This window comes from Apteryx rowi, unplaced genomic scaffold (genome assembly GCF_003343035.1).
Source record: "Apteryx rowi isolate R43461 unplaced genomic scaffold, aptRow1 scaffold_49, whole genome shotgun sequence".
Lineage (NCBI taxonomy): Eukaryota > Metazoa > Chordata > Aves > Apterygiformes > Apterygidae > Apteryx > Apteryx rowi.
In genome coordinates, this window is record NW_020450749.1 from 3,227,709 (window position 1) to 3,248,821 (window position 21,113).

Here is a 21,113-nt window from a genome sequence, read left to right on the forward strand (position 1 = left end):
GAGGATATACCTACACCGTCACTGCAGAAGAATGCACTTTCCCGCTCCCTCTCTTTAGATAAACAAGACCAATTGTATTTTTAGCACTTTTTGTTAATATAACACTAGTAATATTATACTATCTTAATCACTAAGTAACGGTAAGTACTGGAACTTCAAAGTAACTCATAGGCTTCTGTTTAGTGGTTGATCAACATGAACTGGAGTACTTATGTAGGTTAACTGCTTGTCTTAGCGTGTTTCACCCCAGATGAATTTGTAGCAGCATGTCCTTGAAGGATAACAGAAATTCCCCCCACAGCACACTCCTCTCAAGCTGAACAAAGGCAGAATGATGTCCTGAACGTGTATGAAATTCGGTGTTCCTTCCCCCATCTCTTTGAAGTATTCTTCATATCAACCCTTCCAGGAAGAAAATAGGAAACTTAGTTTCCATGGTATCACTCAGTCAGCACATATATGATTTTTTTTCTATTGAAAATTTGATATTTTCAGACTCAATATGTTATTTTTTATGAGTCACCATAGCCAGATTATGGAGAAAAGAGAATCGTGCTGAAGAGGAAAAAATGCTCTTATCTGAAATTAAAGTCTGAGACATGTTAACATTTAGGAAAGAGAGAGGAGAGTGTGAGGGAAGGAGCTCAAATATTTCTAAAAGACCTAGAATTCTCCTGATGGAGAATCATGTGATCTCACCTTTGGCATTTTATGTTGATTCTGAAAAACACCTTGCTGCTCATTCACTAAACTAATCCTGCCATCAAGTATGTCAGCACTTAAAACCAGAGCCTGAACAACAAAATTTACTAAGACTTAATGGTCCAAGCAATCTTCTGTCCAATTGCAAGATTATTTCTAGAAAAAAAGCGATTTTTGATTGTAGCATCTGTAAACAGCGTAACATGATCACCAAATTTAAGTTAGAAGTAGGAATGATTTTGAAGTATATTTTCAACTATTTTTCCATGCTGCATTTTTCATGTCACGAAAGACTTGATATAATAAAGACTGACAGGTTCAAGTTTACTGGCCATAAAAATCCCTTCGGAATAGCAAATCATCTTCAGGGAATATTTGTTCCTTCAAGTAGGTTTAGTGCTGGGATGGTGCGGCAGTTAAAGCACAAACAGAGGCTGTTGATAAAGTGGCAATGCATAACAATGTTGTAACGTATTACAAAGGTGCAATTGCCTGCAGTTCGTCAGCATGGATATGGCAATGAAGTTCTGCTTTATATATTCCAGGCACTAAGAATTTTGTGGCAGTGATTACAGGAGGTTCTTCTTCCCCTACAAAAGAAAAAAAAGAAACCAGGTTGATTACTTTGAAAATTAATTTTTAATTTGTTCAACATTCTAGAAACAATGCAAAGGAAAACTCGTGAAAAGCCTCTGTGCCACAGTGCCTTATTCCTAAAGCTGAACTCCTTATCTAAAGAATTAATAGGAGTTTTCTCCTCAAACAGGACTACTTGCAGAAAACCCTGCTAGTAAATGGACCGATTTGAGTGTTGGGACTTCCTCAGTGTTATACTGATTTGAACTTGAGTGGATTGTGCCTAATTTGATGATCTCTTTGAAAATCTTCTCTTTGTGGAGCAGTAGTCTGTATATGAACTGCACTGAAAGATAATGTTACAAATTATATGATTTATTAGTTTAATTCAAAATAGGAAAGCAAACTGTCCTGCAAAGAGAAAAGGAAAGACCTACCCCGAGATGTGTATACTCATTGCTAAACGACAGAACTATTCCTGTCTGTTATGACCAAGTAATAGATGAAAAATGGGTAGCCAGAACATAAATGGTATTTTACACTGTGAATTCAAAGCAATAATTTGGACACATCCATTTCTTAGAACAAGAATATAAGCTACCAAATTTTATTTATTCATTTCGTTATTAGGGATATAAATGTTAGGGGTATCACTATTTTGTATAACTGCGACAGTAAAAAGATTTAATGGGTTGCAATTTAACAGGCAGATGATGCGCAGTTCTAGATACTGTCTCTTTTGTACCCAGTACCTAATTAGGACTGTGATTTGGGTGAGCGCAGGTTCGAACAAGACAGTCCAAAAAGGTCAGGGTGGTGCTGGAAAAAATGGAACTGGGAAACTGGGAAAACGGCAGCAGTTGCTTTTGGTTTCTCTGACCGTTGGAGCATCAATGTTAAGGTTCACCTCTACCAGCTAGAGTAATATTTTTTAATTTCTATAGCTGAAATATGTTAACAAGTAGGTACGTGACTTGAGAATAAATTGCTTGAGAAACTGCCTCTTTCTTCCAGGGCCTCCTTGGCAGCTGGGATACTCAGCTGCCAGTTCTGCGGCCGAAGCGGGAGGGGATACTGGTAAAGCAGTCTTACAGGGAGGCCACAGATCTAAAACTGACATCCTGCTTTTGTCCAACACATACTCGAACCTTACAGATATAGTCTGTATATTTTCCCACAGCTACAAGAAAAGGCTGAGTTAGAAGATGAGGGAGGAAATTAATATAATATGAATTTTGAAACAATAACTGGGTATTTGTTGCTTATGGAATTAAATCACTAAAACTACACTTTTTCCACATGGAAAACAAACAAACAAACAGATTTTATTTATTTTCTCATAGAGAGTAGATGCTATATCTATCAATTTCTACCTATTCCCTCCCTAAGATCATTCTGGCATCAAACATTACTTATTAATTACTTGAATAATCAAAAAAAGATCCATTTAGGAAAGAGAAAAAGACTAGAAAGACAGCTCGCTCTGTTAGTATTCATTCAAGAAAGCATAACAACACATCTCCAAAGTGCAATATTCACCTGTTGTAGCTGCTTAGGGGAGATCTCAGCAAACGGCATTTTGATAACTATAAATACAATTGCTGGAACATTCCTTCTTGCCCTAGTTGTGATGCCAGCTCACTGTGTTGCAATGAGTAAGGTCAGATCAGCTGTTTATCTAAGGGAATACTTACACCATCTGACTGCAGGCATCTAATCTGGGTATCTATTTTGGAGAGTGTCTTCAGAGCATTTACATTCCTCCACTGAACCCCTTTTGTTCATTCCTCCCATCCCCATATCCAATGAGAAGCCTAACGTGATTCTGAACCCAGAGTTAACCACGGTGCAGACTATATCCTTAAGGCTCTACTACGTGTTGCACCAAAATAGGATGCCAGTTTTAGACTTCCGGCCTTTCAGTAAGAATGCTTCACCATATTACTCTCCCAATCCAATCACACAGCTGTCACCCGAGTATCCCAGCTGCCAAGAAGTCGTTGGAAGAAAGAGGCAGTCTCTCCAGTAATTAGGTCAATTAATGAAATGTGACTTATTAATAGAATTTTAAGAAATCTTATTTAGCCAAGGATCCCCTCCCCATAATCAGTTAAAGGAAAGATGAATTTGTCTAAAGTTACTGAAAACCTATCTTTTTTGACCATCTTTACGTAATGCCTACCATCCTCTGCATCTTTTTATATGGCTCCTTACATAGTATCTTAAGTATTCTGAGATGGTAGAAATATGCCCACAACAATTAAATACAATTTTAAAAGAGGCTGATGCATCTCACCTAAACCTGATGATGAAGAAACACTTTCTGTAATGGAAGATGTTTCAATTTGGTCTGTCAACAGTCCTTCCATTAAAGGTAAAGATAATTCAGATGAAGGAACAGACGAATCATAGATTCCAGAATCTCGAGGCATATCTGTAAGATTGGAAGCTTTAACAACATGTAACAACGGCTGAAGAACAGAGTTGCCACCTTGAATGTCCTGAGTTTCTATATCTTCTCCAAGGTTTAAGTGCTGAATTATACAGTGAGAGTCTGAATTTACAGCTGAAATAATATTTCCATCTGTTTTCAGGTAAAAATCACCATCCATCATCTGTTTACTCACTAAGTCATTTAAAACCAAGCCTGAGTCAAATTTTTCCATGACAGGCTCTGAGTAATGTAAAGGAGATGGAGGAAAAGGAATAAACTGTTTCTCAAACCAATCTGGTTCCTGATCAATGAACTGATGCATATTGCAAATAGCAACATAAAGGGACCGTCCAGATTTGCTCCTGAAATAATTCCTTTTACTAATGTTCACAGGAAACCGCTCTGAATCCTGTAGGCTAAGATCTCTGGAGTGTAAATGTGAATAAAGCTGAGGGAGATCATCCATGAGTTTGTATTTCGTACTTAGATCCAGAATACCAGGGATGTCTCCTTCACAGGAGTAATCAAAGTAGACTGCAATGAACTTGCAGAGGTCATTTGAATTCTGCTTTGCCTGACGAAGCTTCTCCGCAACAGCTGACACAGCAAACAGGAAGAGTTCTCCTCTGCCTGCATCTTTGGTCACCCCTCTGTGTTTCCAGTTCTTTTTTTCAACAAAATATTTCATTCCCTTGGAACACACAATGATGATAAATTGGGACTCATTTATTTTTTTAATAAGCCACTCTTTCTGCTCTTCCTTACAAATTTTTAGATCTTCCCATAAATCTAGAGCCACCTGGAAAAGAAAAGAACATATTGGTTGATATTTAGATTATATGGTTAGATATAATCTCAGTGAGCCAGCTTTTACTTATAGGACAATTCTGAGTCTAGCTATAACTTGTCCCTGATGCAAATGTAAACTGTTTTAAAACAGAAATAAGTAATAGTTAATGTAGCAGTGAAGTGGAAAAACTAGAATCAGTGCTATTAACTATGTCAATAACTACTCATCGAAATAAGGAAGGCCTCACATTCAATCTAAATTTTGCCTGTGGGCTGAATATTTCACTGGGGTAAGAAGTCCATGACTACTAAGATAAAACAGAAAACCTTCCAGATTGTTTACAAGAATGTTAGCTACTATATGAACCTATTTTGCTGCTTATTTATTATTTAAAGAGAAACCTACCTAATTCTACCTGTGTTATTTATAAACTCATCGAATCAACAAATAATAGTGCAAGGCCAAATAATTGAATGTAAACTGTGTGGGCACTTTAAAAAATGCTATGGTTTTGGTATATGGCAATATTTCTTAGGGGAATAAAAAGAGCATAGAAAATGCAGGTGGACCAAGTAAATTAGCTTAATACCTGATGGGTAAATAGTATCTGATCAAATTAAATATCATCAAACTGCAATAAATAATATACTGTGCCTGCCTCATACAATTTAACTATTGTATGCTTTGGTCCTTAACATGCTGAATGTAATGAAAATACACGTTTTTATCATCTTTTGCACATTAATGAACTCTGGTGCCAAGAATTTTCGTGTCTAGATGCAAAGATGATTAGTGCTTATAACAACAAGTCCTTTCAGGTAGGATGCAAAAGAGTAGCTCATCTGTGATAAGAAGGCTCTAAAATTTTATCATAAGAGTTGGGTTTTTTACTTTGTCAAATTTTTTGAATACTCTGCGTGGTCTGAAATGCTTGTGCCCACCAAGATAAAGGGCACCGTGCTTTACCTCCTGCGAGAAAGAACGAGTAGTAGAATAAACAAGCAGAATGGAAGCAAAGCACTTTCAGAATGGACACGCAGCAAAACCAAAACCACTTCCAAAACCTAGCACTCTTCTAGAGAACAAAATACTAATTTTCTTCTCTGTTATCTATCTCATAACAGAGCGGAAAACTTTGTCATGTCAGAAGACACAGAACAGCTTAGTGCCTAGAACACAAGAATTCATGAAAACTGCTGTGGCAGAGTCAGGTACAGGAAGGAAATAAACGTGCATGGGGAGGAAAAGGTCATTTTACAGCCGCTCATGAGCTGCGCCAATAAAGGTATAATACAGGCAATTTTGCTTCTGTGACTAAGATATTTGTTTCTGTTTTTCAAAATGCTGTCTGAACTCCTGTCCACGAAAAAGGAGTTTTAGTATGGTCAAGTTATTATTTTAAGTGTCTATTAAATGCTATTGCTTTTGTCTTTACAAGACTATAGTCTGATCCTATATGCCAAATATACCTTTTCTGTTATACACTGAGCTTCGCTTTTTATATTAAACCCTACTAGCTTTAACAATAGCACACATTATTCCCTTATGTAGATGTTGTTAATAATTTATTTATATAATCATAAACATAAATGATGCCTCACACCATATGTTCCATGGTACATATGTATAGTGGTAACAGCTCACCTTAACACTATTCCAAAGAGGTCTGGTGTGGGAGTGCTAAAGTACATAACAAAAAAGGGTATTCAAGGAAATTACTTATAAAATACCTTACCTGAACCATTTTAAGCATATAAATAAATTTGTGAGTACCCCCAAATAAGCGATGCATCCATTATTTTGTCTAATGTGTGTAGCCAGTAGGGGTCAGGCTTGTTGTATAATTGAGAAAACATTTTTGATTCATGCATAGAGAATCACAGTGGCAGAATTAAAATGCAACAAAAATAAGCTAATAACTGTCTTGCCTTTTTACAAGTGAAAAGTGAATGACCTCCCACATTTTGATTGTATTTAAGAAAGCAGTGAGATTCTGAGCCTAGTCTTTCAAGTAGGAATTTTGATGTCTCTCTCATAGCTTTGAATCAAAAACAAGTAAAAAGATGCTGATTTTACAGCAGCAAAGGAACAGAGAGGGAAGTAAAACATTCAGCAATAACAATACAGAATGGCAACAATTAATCCTAATTAGGTAGATTTTCCTGTGCAAACAGTATTTTTGATAGATTCAAGTGTTCATGTCTGGTATCACCACTTTGAAGTTACAGTACAAAAGGTATTTTAGGAATACTGAAATAGATGAGGTAGACTATAATATCTCTTTGTGACCGCAGACTATAAAGACACCAGACCTACTAAGCAGAACAAGCAGTTAATACAAAACAAGCCGAATTTGACCAAATGAGAGTCCTGGAATCAATGCAGTATACGTTTTCCACAGTTCTGTCTCATGCAGGCTATGGTTTGTTCCTTTCCCTAAGTGAAGAAAATTTATGTAGGCAATATGTAGGAGGATAATGAAAATTATTCGCTGTGGAAAGGTGAGACTGACATATTCCATTTTCAAACACACATTATTATGAGTTTTTGGGGATACTGTTTTAATTAAGGCAACTCGTTTAGAGAAGAAATGTTGAGTTTACCTCACAGCCACAAAAGTCCTGAAGAAAATAGGCAAAGCATTGGATGACATTAATGTGTTTCTGGCAATCTTTACTGGAATAGCAGATGAACACTTTTGGCCGGGGACGAAGTCTTTCCACATGGAGCACTGCGGCATACGCTGAAGATTCTGAGCTCTCCTCATCTAGATGGGAATATATATTTTCTAAATTGGAAGAAAGAGAGTTCACACCATAAAAGATCAAATTTTTTAACCTTTTTTTGGCTCATTACTTAAACATACAGTAAAGATTTTATTCAAAAGATATTCCTTTTATTCCCCATCCTGAAAAGTGTAAGTTGCGCCACCCTCTATTTCCCAGCTTCTGAGCTGCAACATATGTGGAGCATACTTGGAAAGTGAGATGTGCAGTTATTACCGTACTACTCAGAACACTCTCAGGAATGGTTTGTTTTATAAATAGAATGAGGTTGTTCCACCTCTATCCAGCTTTAACGATCATCATCTTTCTGTTCAAAAACTGTCAGCCTTAAAGATGTATTGTTATCAAGTTTCCTGCGTAACAAAGAGTCTCTTTTTTAAAGCAGTGACACAAGCAAAGTAAGAGTACTAACTTGCAGAAACACACATACCTTCAGAATATTACGTAGTAATTCTCTGGTATACATGTACATTTTTCAACATTAATTTGACATTAACTTGAATTGAGATAGGATTAATTTAAATCAAAATAGCTATTTGTGCTTCTTCCTTTGTATGGATGCTTTTATGCCAGAACGTAAGTGCCTTATGCCAAAATAATTCAATCTAGTTCTATAGTTGATTAAACTAATTTGGAATAAAGCATGAGTATCTCAAAATACAAGCATCCATCTAGGGATTTATTTTAGAACGATTCATCATGAATAACTATTCTGGAACAATTCTCTCTGTAGACAAATCCTCAGTGGTTGTCTGGGTGGTTTTTTTTTTTTTTTTTGGAACTGTGCTAGCTGTGAGCTAGGGGATAGCCACAGAAGAGCAGAAGGTAAAAGGATTTAACCCAGATGGCATACAGCACTTGCAGTATACCTCATTTCCAAAATTCAGATGGAGAATACAGACATGTGAGGTTTGGTGAATGTAATCTCTTTTTCCATATTCATGAAACTGCACAATTCCCAAGATGTTACAAAAAAAATGCCAATTGATTTTTAACATCTCAATGTAACAAGTGTGGCTTGCCAGCTCCTGGACACAGAGGAGGGAGAAATCTGCAGAGAAAGATGGAATCTAATTTAGAGAAACATCTGCAAGCAAGTCTTAGGAAGAATAAATTTAGGGAGAAGGCTTAGGATGAAGTTTAAAGGCAACTTCCAGGCAAGTGAGCAAGTCTGGAATAATAGATAGAGGTAACATTCCAGACAGTGCCGAGAACTATATTGGTATCCCATATATGGTTTTACTTTCTTTCTGGTTTAAAATAAATATGAACTAAACATTTCTGCATGAAATGAGGGAATGTTGAAAATATATCAACTTAGAGAACTGTTTGTATTCTGTGTGGTCATGCAGTACTTTCACAGATCGGCATTTTTCAAAAGAAACCCCAAACCAAAAATATTCCCCAACAACTCTTCTATTCTCTCCTTTGTGCAGTGAAGTCTTGATTTGTGATATAATACTGTCTATGCCAAGAAATTACCATCAAGCACAGGATTAAGGGTTTGCTACAAGTTTCAACACATGAAAAAGCTGTGAGAAGGGAAGAAAGGTGAAGAAGAAAGCTCTTCAGATAAAGGTATTTCTGGAGCAAATCTATTAGTTAGGACATGACTGGGCGCAAAAATGCTCCTTTAAGTGGAACTCTATATTGAATAAACACTCTACCTTGCTGTTTCTTGCGGCACATCACCGTGAAAAGCGTTGCAAATGCTGAAATGACGACTAAGGGGACCGTAATAGCAATAGCCCTTATCGGTCCAGCCCATGGAGAATGTACTTTGAAAAATAAAGCAGAAATAGCCATATGTAAATAATCTAGGTTAGCATTATTTAATCATATCTTCACACTGGGAATGGAAAACTGCTGCAGCAAACTATTATCTGTTAATTCTCAAATATACAGTAGAAGCAATCATCATCATGCTCTGCTTCACTTTAAACAGGTTTTATGTTGTTTGCCCTCATCACTACAGCATTAGAGCGACTAGCATAAGGAACAAGTGCTGTATTCCCACTCATACTTCCCCCCCCATGAGAAGAACTTTACGTGAAGTATATCGTTCTGACGAGATATCCAATAATCATTTGGTCCTGTTGGATTTCTGTTCTAGGGTATTGGACTAGCCACTTAGAAAGCACTGTCTTCTGCACAGAGTATCAACATGTATTAGAAATCAACCCATCTTGTACACTGCCTTCAACTCTGGCTACGTTTCTACATTACCTTTTGAAATCCTTATTTAGGTTCTCAGTAACTGGTCTGCTATAGAGAGACGCTGAGCATTCACCTGACAGGTTTTCCTGACTGCTAAATTTCATTTCCATGCCGAGGTTTGCAGTCAGGTTAGGCTTAGGCTGCTCTCATAGCTTCATTACATTATTTCCACGCAACTGCATGCATCACTTGCATGCAATTAAGATACAGACTATGACATATCCACATATACAATAAAAGTGACTTTCTCACAAAGATTTCCAACTGTATATTGATCTAAACTGCACTAAATATAAATGTATAAATATGTAGACGTGCATGCATGAGTGTGCATGAGTACTCTTTCTTCATTAAATCAAAAGATCACAGAACTGCATTTAAAAGTATAGCTAAGCCTCAATAGTCTTGACTGTGGCAAACAGGCATGTGTCAAACCAACATTTATTTCCAACATAATTAAAATTGAATCTAAATAAATAATGTATACTGTTAAAAAAAAAATCATACCTGGTTTGAGTGCATAATGCATGGTTTTCCTTGTTGTATTAGTGTCATCCAACAGCTTTGAAAAGTAAAAGTTGAATTTTATTTTGTGGAAATTTTATTTAATTTGTGAAAAAATAATTTTCTGCATATGTAAACAACTGTAACAGCATTCAGTACCAAATGTGAAGAAAATTATTGTTCAAAAAGTTATAATTAAAGAGCACTCAAAACTAGTAACTAATGAAGGCATTTTTCCTTGTTGGTACATAATTTATTTTTAATTGCCTTCTTATATCGTGATATTTAACTTTCAGCATTCACACATCATCAACATCAAAAGAAACAAACAGCTTTTAATTCCAGTTAAGAATCAAAGTCCAAGAATAATCCAGGCCCACAATTTCATTTGAAGGCCCAGATGAAGGTGCTATATGCTCAGGGAAACAAAGCTATGGAAAGGGAAAGAACAATCTATTTATTTGCCCAATTTACTTCATTAGTGATGCCTAAAGTCCAATTTTATCAAATATTTTGGCTTAGAAGAATGTTGATTTCAATTAATCTCTCATTAACATACTTAATTAGCTGTTGTATAAATTATTATTTGTAAATATTACCTCAATTATATAATCCCCTGGAGATACATTCTGAAGAATGCAACTTGTAGTGTCTGTGTTTTGCTCCTATACAAAAGGAAGAGAACGTTTTGAAAGCAACTCACATACTTTCAAAACCCAATAGCAAACACATTCACTTTGTTACTGCGTTAGAAATGTACACTGCCCTCCTGTACCAGGACACCTTACACCAGCAAAACTAAGTTTCTCTATTCAAATATCCCAGGACTACAATCCTCTGCCTGCACAACTCAAATACGACTGATTATTCAAAAGAGTTAAAGCTTTGGTCTAATACATAAACTCTGCACTATGCCCTGAAGCTCCCTAGCCTTCAGAGACTTAGGATCAAGGGTTGACCACTGAGAACAAACTAGCCACCAATTCATGGGAAATAACAGCAAAGTTATGGGAAACAATACAGCAAATTGCAGCTCCCATAATAAGACCTAAGCACACTGCCGTGAAGAATCACTGTAAGGTTTTTCTGAATTCACGTACAGATTTAGTTTTATACTTCAGACTGATAGACACAGTAGCACAAGTAGATTTTAATTAATGGTCTCAGATCTGAATGCAGCCTTGGTTAACAAACTTTAAACATAGAGAAGGGCAATTCCTCTCATTCCATATTTGTTTTGTGAGTGACATCAGTGGGAGATCAATGCAATTTCCAGTATTTTAGTTCTGCACACATTTTTACAACTGATGTATTTTTATAAGGTTATAGGACAATGAGGAATGGATCCCAAAGTCTGACACTTCTGAATTCTTCCCCAGCTCCCGTTGTCTGTGATAAGAAATAGATTAAGACCAGAGAAACCACTTAGTAACTTCCACACTCAGCACAGACAGCCTAACTCCATGGACATACTAAAAATGAGCTGTCTTGTGATATCATCTTAGTTGGGTAAAGTGGTGAAATTCAGTGCAAAGATGCAAGCACAAAATAAGAAAGAATATTTATTGCAAACATAATAAAACTACAGTTTAAAGTACTAATTAGCAGTAGGGTCTTCAAGAGGGAGAACAGTGTCCTCCCATTTGCTTGTAGTATCCAGCACTAATGGACACCTCAAGCCTGGCTTTGGCTGGTAAGTCCTATCACAATACAAATACTTCTTACATAAATAATAACCAAGTAGCTTAAAGTTTTAAAACTGACAGAATTCTAAATTATATTAACTTTTTAAAGTTTCTGTAAAACCTTAGAACATTTATGTTAATGGGTTTTGTGCTTTTAAGAGCGGCAAAACTCAGTGATGTACCTGTTTGCAGGTCTTCTGCTTAAATGGTCCTTCATGCTTAAGTTTGTAGTGAAGAAAGTAATATCTAAACCCAAAGTTGTGCGGTGCATGATCAAAGGACACTTGCATGTTAAAGCCTTGCTGGGTAACATTCAGATTCCTTGGCTTCCAGTCTGTCAGAGGAGATATTCATGAATTGACAAACGACTCTTTCAAGAAGAATAACTTTTTTGTAAGATAAATATATGGAAAGTATGACATTTTACTTACAAGGTTTGCAGACAAGGTTTTCTGGCTGTAGCAACAATTCACATGCTACAAATATACACAAAAATTATCAATGATACAGTACTCAAATGCAATGCTACACAAACAGGAAAAGAAAGGGGGCAAGAAAGGAAGCTACTTCATCATTTTGAAGATAACGCTCCCATTTCTTCTCCAGCCACTAAAATGGGTGAAGTAAACATATTTAGCAAACTCAGCTTCTTTGTTATAGTTCAAGTCCCTTCTCATCTTTATATGAGAAATACAAGGTCATTTGTTTGCCTTAGTGACAGTAAATGCCTTAGTGACATAAAATGGACTGCACCAGGCACAGCTCAGCAAGGGAGAAAGAACTCAAAATTGGTCTTAACAAATACATTTACTCAAAGTAAGTACGTTATTACTAGGACAAACGTTACTTTTGTCAGCATCAACAGACAGGCTTGAAAATATTTTAAGAAAATTTTATAGAGCAAAAAAATGCAAGCAGAACAAATGCCAACTTTTCACCTAAAGGTATGCCTACGGTTAGATTTTCATCATACTATTTAAGCACCTATATTCAGGATGTTCTTCAAGCTCCTTTTCCTTTCCCCTCCCTTCCTTTCTTCCTCTCTCTCATTGTAGTTGCTAATTGCTCAGTAATTTTGAGAAATTCAATTTGATATGTTGCTATCTATTTCTATGTGTACTCATCTATCTCTAGATATCCATTTTTGAAACTGTGATCTCAAAAACAAAAACAACCTGAGCTTATTCACAATGTTCAGCAAGGGGAAGGAAGAGGGTGAACCATCTCTATGGGCTGAACTTTCCAAGAAACATGGGAGCAGTCCTGCTGTAGGCAGACCTGAGCCGGTCTCAGGCCTGACCTGAGACTTTTCTTCTGGTTGTTGGATGACATGGATTATCATACACCACAGATTAACATTTGGCATCCAAATTCAGTCCGCTTAACACCCAGACTGGGTATGAATCTTACTTTAAAGATGATGCCCATAACTATCTTAACCAAAACTCTTATTTCATTTAAAGTCATACCATATTGTATGCAGTACTTACGTCGCGTTCGGAAGAAAAATGGGTGGTAATTACTTTCATTTTTAATGGAAGGAAAAGGAACAATCTTTACAAAGTAATCTGTTTCAAATTTCAGATTTATAAAAGGCTGAGATTCCATTCCCTACAAAAAGATAAGATTGTAACATATTTTTTAATCGATTATTGTGACAGAGAGTGTATTCTTTCAAAACAAGCCCATCGGTCTTGCAGGCATGAACAGAAATTAATACATTAAGAATCCTTGACCTATCCCTCTACTACATGTTGACACAAGGAAGCATCACACAGATGTGGGATATGGACTATCGCAGACGTACACCTGTGCTGCACCGTCACCCAAAATGATTTCATGACCGGTTCCAGCTTCCAGAAAGGTTCTATAGAAGGGGGACAGATTTAACCCCATATTAACAATTGTAATTAGTTTAAAGAATGATACTATTAGGAAGCAATCTGCTCTCCAGTAAATAGCACATTAAATATATATCTATTTAAGAATATTTACATATATATATTTTATAGAGAGATAATATAATACTATATACATATAATACACATATGTGGTATATTTTATATATCCTATATTCAGACATTTTTAAGCAAAGCATATAAGCAATTTCAAGACTACTTGCACAATCAAGCGACAATGAAACATTTCTTGAAACAAAGCACTTACTGTTTTCTTAAAACCGGGGCTGAGTTGCTTTGGATCTTTTAAAACCATCTGCTGACATTGTCTTCCCTCTGATTTTAACTCTTCAAGTATTACTCGAAATCCTTTTAGGTATTCAATCCCTGCAAACAGCAGGGCATTAAATAGAAGACTAATATTTCAAAATGCATACTATGATATTTTATGTAATTTGAATATACTTCATTTGTCTTTAAAAATAATCCCTACCATTCCTGTGAAATGTGTTTTAATACCTGCGGGTTGTATGTCAGTTCTTCCCACATTTTCTATCGTGTCTACTTAGAATTCAGTCTTTGGCAAAGGCTGTAATTACTACATATTTGTGCAACACTTAGAGCAGAGGGGCCCACACCCCAGCTGGGCCTTCCAAAGTATCACTGCAACAGAAATAATCATTACCTCCATCAGCACCTTTAGTAACACATTACAGTAACCTCCCATTCCCATTATTAGCAAGATAATACGACATTTTGCTAGCGTATCATAGAAATACGCTTTTATAACATATTTATATCATTTATGAGACTACTGGTTTAAAGTGATAGTAGTTGTTGGGACTTCTTTAGTTCTAGCATAGAACAAGATCTAGTACAGGATAACAGAAAAACTGACTTAAATGGAATGGAATTTATTCCAGTGAGTGAATACTTCCAGTTACTTGTACGTGAAGCCAGAACTACACCCATTTCGTTCAAGTTACTCTAACGCAACAGATACTCAGCACCGTTCCTCAACATTTCTTTGCAATGTTCTCATCACGGCGTGACTTCATCACCTCCTTGCCCTGTGTCCCAGCGATGCGAATGCCACAGGACAACGTCGGGGTGTTAGGCTGCGATAGTTTTGCGGCTCAGGTATCAAAGTCGCTGCCCAGTTCCTCAACACTAACTACCACTACTCCATCTAATTACAACTTTTCAACACCATTATATATGCCAGAACACATATTCAGCAAGGACAAAGCCACAGCCTTTGTAAGCTAAATACTACATAAATCAAAATGAAATAATTAACTTTATAGTATGCTTGTCAAATTAAAAGTGTTAAATCTTTCATGATCCTCTTTTGTTTCACTAAGGATTTGTTGTTGGTGGGTTTTTTTTTATGTTTTATAATCTTGTATTAGAGAGAGACCACAAGTTGCCCAATGTGTTCTTAATATTCCATGGAACAGAAACTCTATTTGTGCTAACATGAAGACCATGAAAGAGAATGTGTGCAGTCTCTGTGTTACCCCAGGTGCCTTGACAGCAGCTCTGTCCTGACTCTTTCCGAAGGATTAACCTCTGATCATTACAAGAGGGAACACCAAGCTTTGTTTCCCACAGAGATCTGATTCATGCAGTCTGCAGCTGTAGATTATCAAATTCAGCAACACTGTGCAGTTGAAAGCATTAAGTGTAATTTCCACATACTCTCTTAAAATCCCGTAATTTATCATTATTTTCTGTTATCAAACAAAATTATGAAAACATGATTTAATATTGGGAGGTCACAAAGAAACTCTGACAATTTTTCTTGTCTTTCTAAAATGCTTGATTTAATAAATGCAGATATATCCTAAAATGTCAATCAAATTCAATAAACAAATATTTTCATTATTAGTCAAATCTCATCATTTAGGATCCATTCCTACCACAACAATGAGAACTTTTAACTCATTTATTAAACTGGAAGAAAAACTTCATTTTAAAACTTTTTGAGGGAGTACGAGCCATAAAATTCCAAGTTAAGACTTTGCTGTATTGGGAAAAGAACATGAAGCAAACAGTTTTCTGTTTTAATTTTGAAAATGGCACTCAACTCAATTTGAGCTCAACACAAATTATAATGATTTAATTGATATTGAAAAGCACTTTTGCATTTGAAATTCTTTAATGAAGCATTAAAACACTCAAGAAGGAAACTCCAGGCCTTTCATTTGCTAAACATCAGTTACTAGAGAAAATAAGCTTATATTAAATTACTTTGTTCAGGACCTTAACTAGCACGCAAGAAAGAAAGCATGAGCCTGGGGTAGGTACAGAGAGAGTCCCTCCAGTGGGCAACAAGGTACTCCCAGTGTCCCTTCTATAAGGGATTGAAAAATATTCTTAGTGACCGGGCCTGGCACAGAAAGACCCAGGTCTAAGATTCAGTATAGCTATGATTAAGTAGTGTTTTCCACTTGTAAGACAATCTGCATCCTAAAGAATCTTTATGGGTATTTCAGCAATTAAACTCACTCAATGCCACTAAAATGCACCATTGCCTTGGGGCAGAAAACGAAACAGGGCAAAGGCACTGTACTGAAGAGAGGGGAAAATTCAACCAACTAAAATAGTGAGAAGTAGTATGTGCTCTGAAGAGCACCTCAGCTTTCAGGTTGTATCAAATAACCTATTAAAAGGAGTAGCTTTGCAAAGCTGTTCAGAATTCCTTTTAAGCAGTTTTGCTTCAATGCTTTCCTAGCATAATTTAATTATTTTAATTAATACTGGTTAGCATAAAGTTGGCGATGATGAATTAGTCCATTTCCTCCTACTACTTACCAACGGTATTTGCTGTCCAAAGTATTGTCACTGCAACCTGGTCGTAGCATGAATACTGACTGATTGTTATATTCTGCACATCTCCAATCACGTGTTTTCCCACCGAATTCAGATACAGAGTGCAATCTAAAAATATGGAGAAATAAACATTTGAAGCAAAACATGTTAGCTGATGTTCTTGTGCCATGCAAGAGCAAATAATCCACAATCTGCCGGCAAGACCTAATCCGGAAGATCTGTTCAAGCAACTAGTTTCCAATATATCCCACATCTTTCCATGTGAATAAAGTAAGAATTAAGTTAATTTCCTAATACCTCTTCAAGACTGAGCAAAGTAAAAAGTACATACGTTATTTATTCTATAAAAACAAGTACTGCACAGTAAATCTAACTGAAGCTTTTGTCCCAGGACAACGAAAAACAGTTCAAAACTTCTACAAATCACTGAGCACAATCGATCTGATCAGTTGCAAAACCTAGTTCACTAACTCCAAAGCAGATCACCAAATTGTAATACCACTGTAGCTTGTACCACAGTATAAATAACACACGTATTGGAACTCCCAGCAACAACTTTTCTCACCAATTACTCCAAAGAATGAGGACTACCATTTATTTTGTGCATGTACGGTGCTTAGAGCAAGAGACTGCTGGTCAGTGATCAGGCACATCGTGCACAACGAACTCTGTGGAGCCTTTAGAACTGATGCCCAAGAAGTGCTTTTTAACCACAGATATAAAGATACTGCTCGAGCCTGGCCACAGAGAACATTCTCCTTAAATCCATCTCATCTCTGTTATTCATTCTGTAACCAAATCCCCACAGATCGTTCTCCCTCCAGTGAATCCAATCAGAACTGCTTTTGTCTTGTTATCCTACATTAGGCCTCACGAAATTCAGTGTATTCCCTAAAGTCACAGCTCTGTGGAGAAATGTCAGAATTAATTTAAAAAAAAATAAAATACAAGAAAAACATCCTTGACCTTGTTGTTGAACTTGCCTATGACATTAAGCATTCAAAACACGGAAACAAATAACCCCAAGTTTTATTACTTTTAGGCTGACGTTTTGTGGCAAGAAGAGAAGTAGTGGCAAGGGAATTAAATAATACTGGAGCATAGTACACATGTAGATGGGTATGCATGAATAAACATTCAGCTTCTGAACTAGCGAAGCCAACAAAATCTAGAGACAGTTGACCAACAGACTATACATTATCGCATTTGACTGATGATTAATTTAAAAAATCTGATAAATCTGATAGATTTGCCTATACAGAGTTTGTAAAATGAAACATGAAAATCAATTGTTAGTATAAGGCAGTACAGGAAACTAAAATTTAATTCAGAGGTGTGATCTTAAAAGCAAGGAAAGAAAAACTATTAACTAAAAAGAAAACCGCTTTTTACTATGAACAACAATGGTAAGGGGCCTTTTATGCAACCGTCAGGCAGTTCAGAACAGAACAGTCTGTACCATACGTTGCCTTTTGTGCAAGCCGGGCCCTCGGTACTGGCTCTCCTGCCTGTAGAATCCTGTTGCTCCAAGTGAACTGGATGACAGCATGAACTTCCTCTTCGGAGGACAGAGTATCTCTTTCAATGGAAAGTTTGAAGTAACAGCTTTTTGCTAGGTCTGGATCTAATTAACAGCAAATCCAAGATTCTGGATACTGGTTACTAAAATTTTATGGTCAAATGACAATTTGCCAAAATGCAATATAGTACAAATGTCTGAGGTTTGACTGTGAGTCATTGATTTACAGTTTTAAGGAAGAACAGATTTTGGAAGAAAACAGCAGGGAAAATTTACACACTTTTCAGGAAATGGCTTCTTTTAGTTGACTACAAATGAAACACTAAAACGTACAAATATTTGCTTCTCACTTGAATAAATAACCTAACCATAAAATTTAACAGCATAAAACAGTTTGCAAGAGTTGCTCTGTGACAAAACAAAAGCCTTTAATTCGGAGCCAGCAAGCTGCATTCTCTTTTGTGCTGGCTTCTTCACTATCAGTATGTGTTTCCATAATATACAAACTCTTTAGCCCTGATATCAGGGACCTCTTTCCCTAGTACTGCAGAACTTAAATAACTCTTTTGTCCAGGAAGCGTGCGGTGCCAGCAGAGTTCTGAATTAACACTTGTCGCTGGTTAATCCCAGTTCCTGGTGCCAGAATTAATGGAAAAACAAGACAGATACTTGGATTTAAACAGGCTCTGTTATGTCAACTAAACTTACTGATACTATTTCCTGTTTTTTTATGCAGCTAACGAATTGTAACTCTCCTGTAGTGACCACTTAACCCTTGTATAATCTGATATTACTTACATTTTGACCATTTTCTTCAAGTTTTCATATCAGGTTAGATAAAAAATTGGTATTCACAACGAATGATTCCAAATTCAGAAGTTAACATCAAAATAGAGGAACACAAGGCTGATCAGAATGAAACAAAAGCGCTGCTGTCGGGTTTCCGGCTACGTGCCCTCCACGGTGAAGTTCTACCCACGCTCAGCATCTGAGGTAATTTCTTTGGCTCGGCAAACAAATAACGGGGACGTGCACTGGCATTACTACAAACGTGACTTCTGTGAGTTAGGGCTGTCTCTTGACTGCGCACTGAGCTCACATTGATGCTGGCCCCTGACTGTCCCAATAAGGGTAAATTCCCAATGTAGTCATAGTCGTACTGGACCGAATAGACAACACAGATGACAAAAACCTTTAAAATAATAATAAAAAAAAACCCAACAGGATACAACCATTTAGCAAATGTTTGAAGAAGTTTAAGAAATTATTGCCGCAATCTGCTTATTACTGTTATCATGCTGGAAATTACCTTCCTCTTAGCCACGTTGCAGCAGATCACATACGACGCTGCAGCCACATCGGCTACAGTACAAAAAACCCCCGTCTTCACAGAAAATACAGATTGCAGTTTTCTGCTGACCTGGTCATTTTGCACTGAAGCCAATGATAAAGCAAAAAGGGTAGTGACTTCCTGCAGGGAAGTTTCCAGCAGAAATACCTCTAAATACTCAAATACCTCTGAATACTTCCACTAACTGAAGAAAGACCACAAATCCTCAAACAGTCAACATTAATCCTTACAGAGAGGCATATTTTTAATTTATTCCCTGTATGCAAACTACATAAATTCCCTACTTTAAGAAACACCCCTTACTCCATTTTGCTCCAAAATTAGATTTCAGGGAAAGGATGTATAAAACTTGAAACAATGTTTTCCTCTGAATGTGTGTGTAGTGAACCTGTCAATGACTACATTCTTCTACAAAATAAAATCTTTCTCTGTAATTCTCCAGCCAAATATCAGGCAGTTGACGAAAATCAATCTGAAAGTGAAACTCTACAAATGATGGGACATGATTCTAATGAGTGAAATATGGGAAGGAAGAGCTCTACCAGAGTCAGTGGAAACAATAAATTTTAAAATTATTTCAATACTAAACCTTTTATGCTATTCTAGAGCCATTTTTTAAGACATGTTGCTGTATACTGACCATTGTGACAGATTCCTTATTTTAGTGAACGTGGTAGCAAATGTTCGACTTACTGTCATATTTAAAGGTGATATTGAGTAGTCCGTTGCTCTTGGTGACTGGTGACAGGCCCTGCAGAGAAATACCAGGAAAATAACTTGAATAAAACAGGCTTTTTTGAATCTATGTAGATTTTTATTTTGTAAATGGTTTTCTGGAAGTTAATGGGATTTGCTATTTTTCTTCTTCCGTCTGGACACACCGTCAGTCACGCACTCTGAACACGGCCCATGACGGAGCAGGAAGCCCACACCTGCACGCACTCACCTGCTGTTGACTTTCTGAATGTGATACACACACAAGCAAAAACCCCAATCATTTTGACATATACTATAAACACATTTTAAAGAAATTCTTGCTGAAAAGAACTTAACTAGACAAATGACACAGAGACAGAATTTCAATTCCAAACTTTCTGTTGATTAGTGGCTAAAATCAACAAAGAGTTAAAGGCGAGCAGGTGAAACACTGCACTTCCAGCTGGAACAATACAGATACATTATATCCAGAGACTTTTCCAGTGGAAGCGCATACTGTAGAGAGCCATTAAGCTACATCAGATACCCCTTTTTATTATCAAATATTACCCAAACAAACACTGCTATCCTTGCTGAATGTCACAGAAATTAAGGACAGGCAAGAGAACTATGCTATTGCTCCCCCAGGGAGGAATCCAAACACATCTGGAGGCTGCTGAGTCTGGTGTCCCTTCAATACCTGCATAGAAGAACTTTGGACTTCAGTTACTTTTCAGAAAGCATTAAACTCGCTCTTAAACTACAACACATCATATCTACTCTTGTATCTTACTAGATGAAATCACTGATTCTCATGGCAGTAACATCATCCCTGGAATGGCAAATAACATCATATTTACCATTATCTTTTAAAAATACTAGTCATTTACATGAAACGTTTTGTGGGATTTTTTTACTACTACACAGTAAAGAACAGAAGTTAGGAGTACAAAAGGACCACAGCAGTAATTAGAGGTTGTCAAGAACATGCATGAACGTGCACTATGTCTCACCAAAATGTAGTAGTCAGACACGGGTGCTTACAAAGAAAAACAAGGTATGAGTTAAGTTACCTTTAGGAGGTGTAAAATTTTACATAAGGGATGAAAGCAAGGCACTG

General features: G+C 36.7%; 1 protein-coding gene across 1 annotated transcript; it reads right to left on the reverse strand.

Annotated features, from left to right (window-relative positions):
- Window positions 1-1,176: 1,176 nt before the first annotated feature.
- Window positions 1,177-20,046, reverse strand: IL17RD (interleukin 17 receptor D). Its single transcript, XM_026078994.1, has 12 exons — window positions 19,991-20,046; window positions 16,410-16,535; window positions 13,861-13,979; window positions 13,185-13,305; window positions 12,126-12,170; window positions 11,877-12,028; window positions 10,609-10,674; window positions 10,013-10,067; window positions 8,956-9,066; window positions 7,106-7,290; window positions 3,575-4,511; window positions 1,177-1,292 (listed from the first exon to the last, which is right to left on the reverse strand). Exons 3-12 carry the CDS (start codon window positions 13,906-13,908, stop codon window positions 1,177-1,179), a joined length of 1,836 nt encoding a protein of 611 aa, XP_025934779.1. The 5' UTR covers window positions 13,909-13,979; window positions 16,410-16,535; window positions 19,991-20,046.
- Window positions 20,047-21,113: the final 1,067 nt, after the last annotated feature.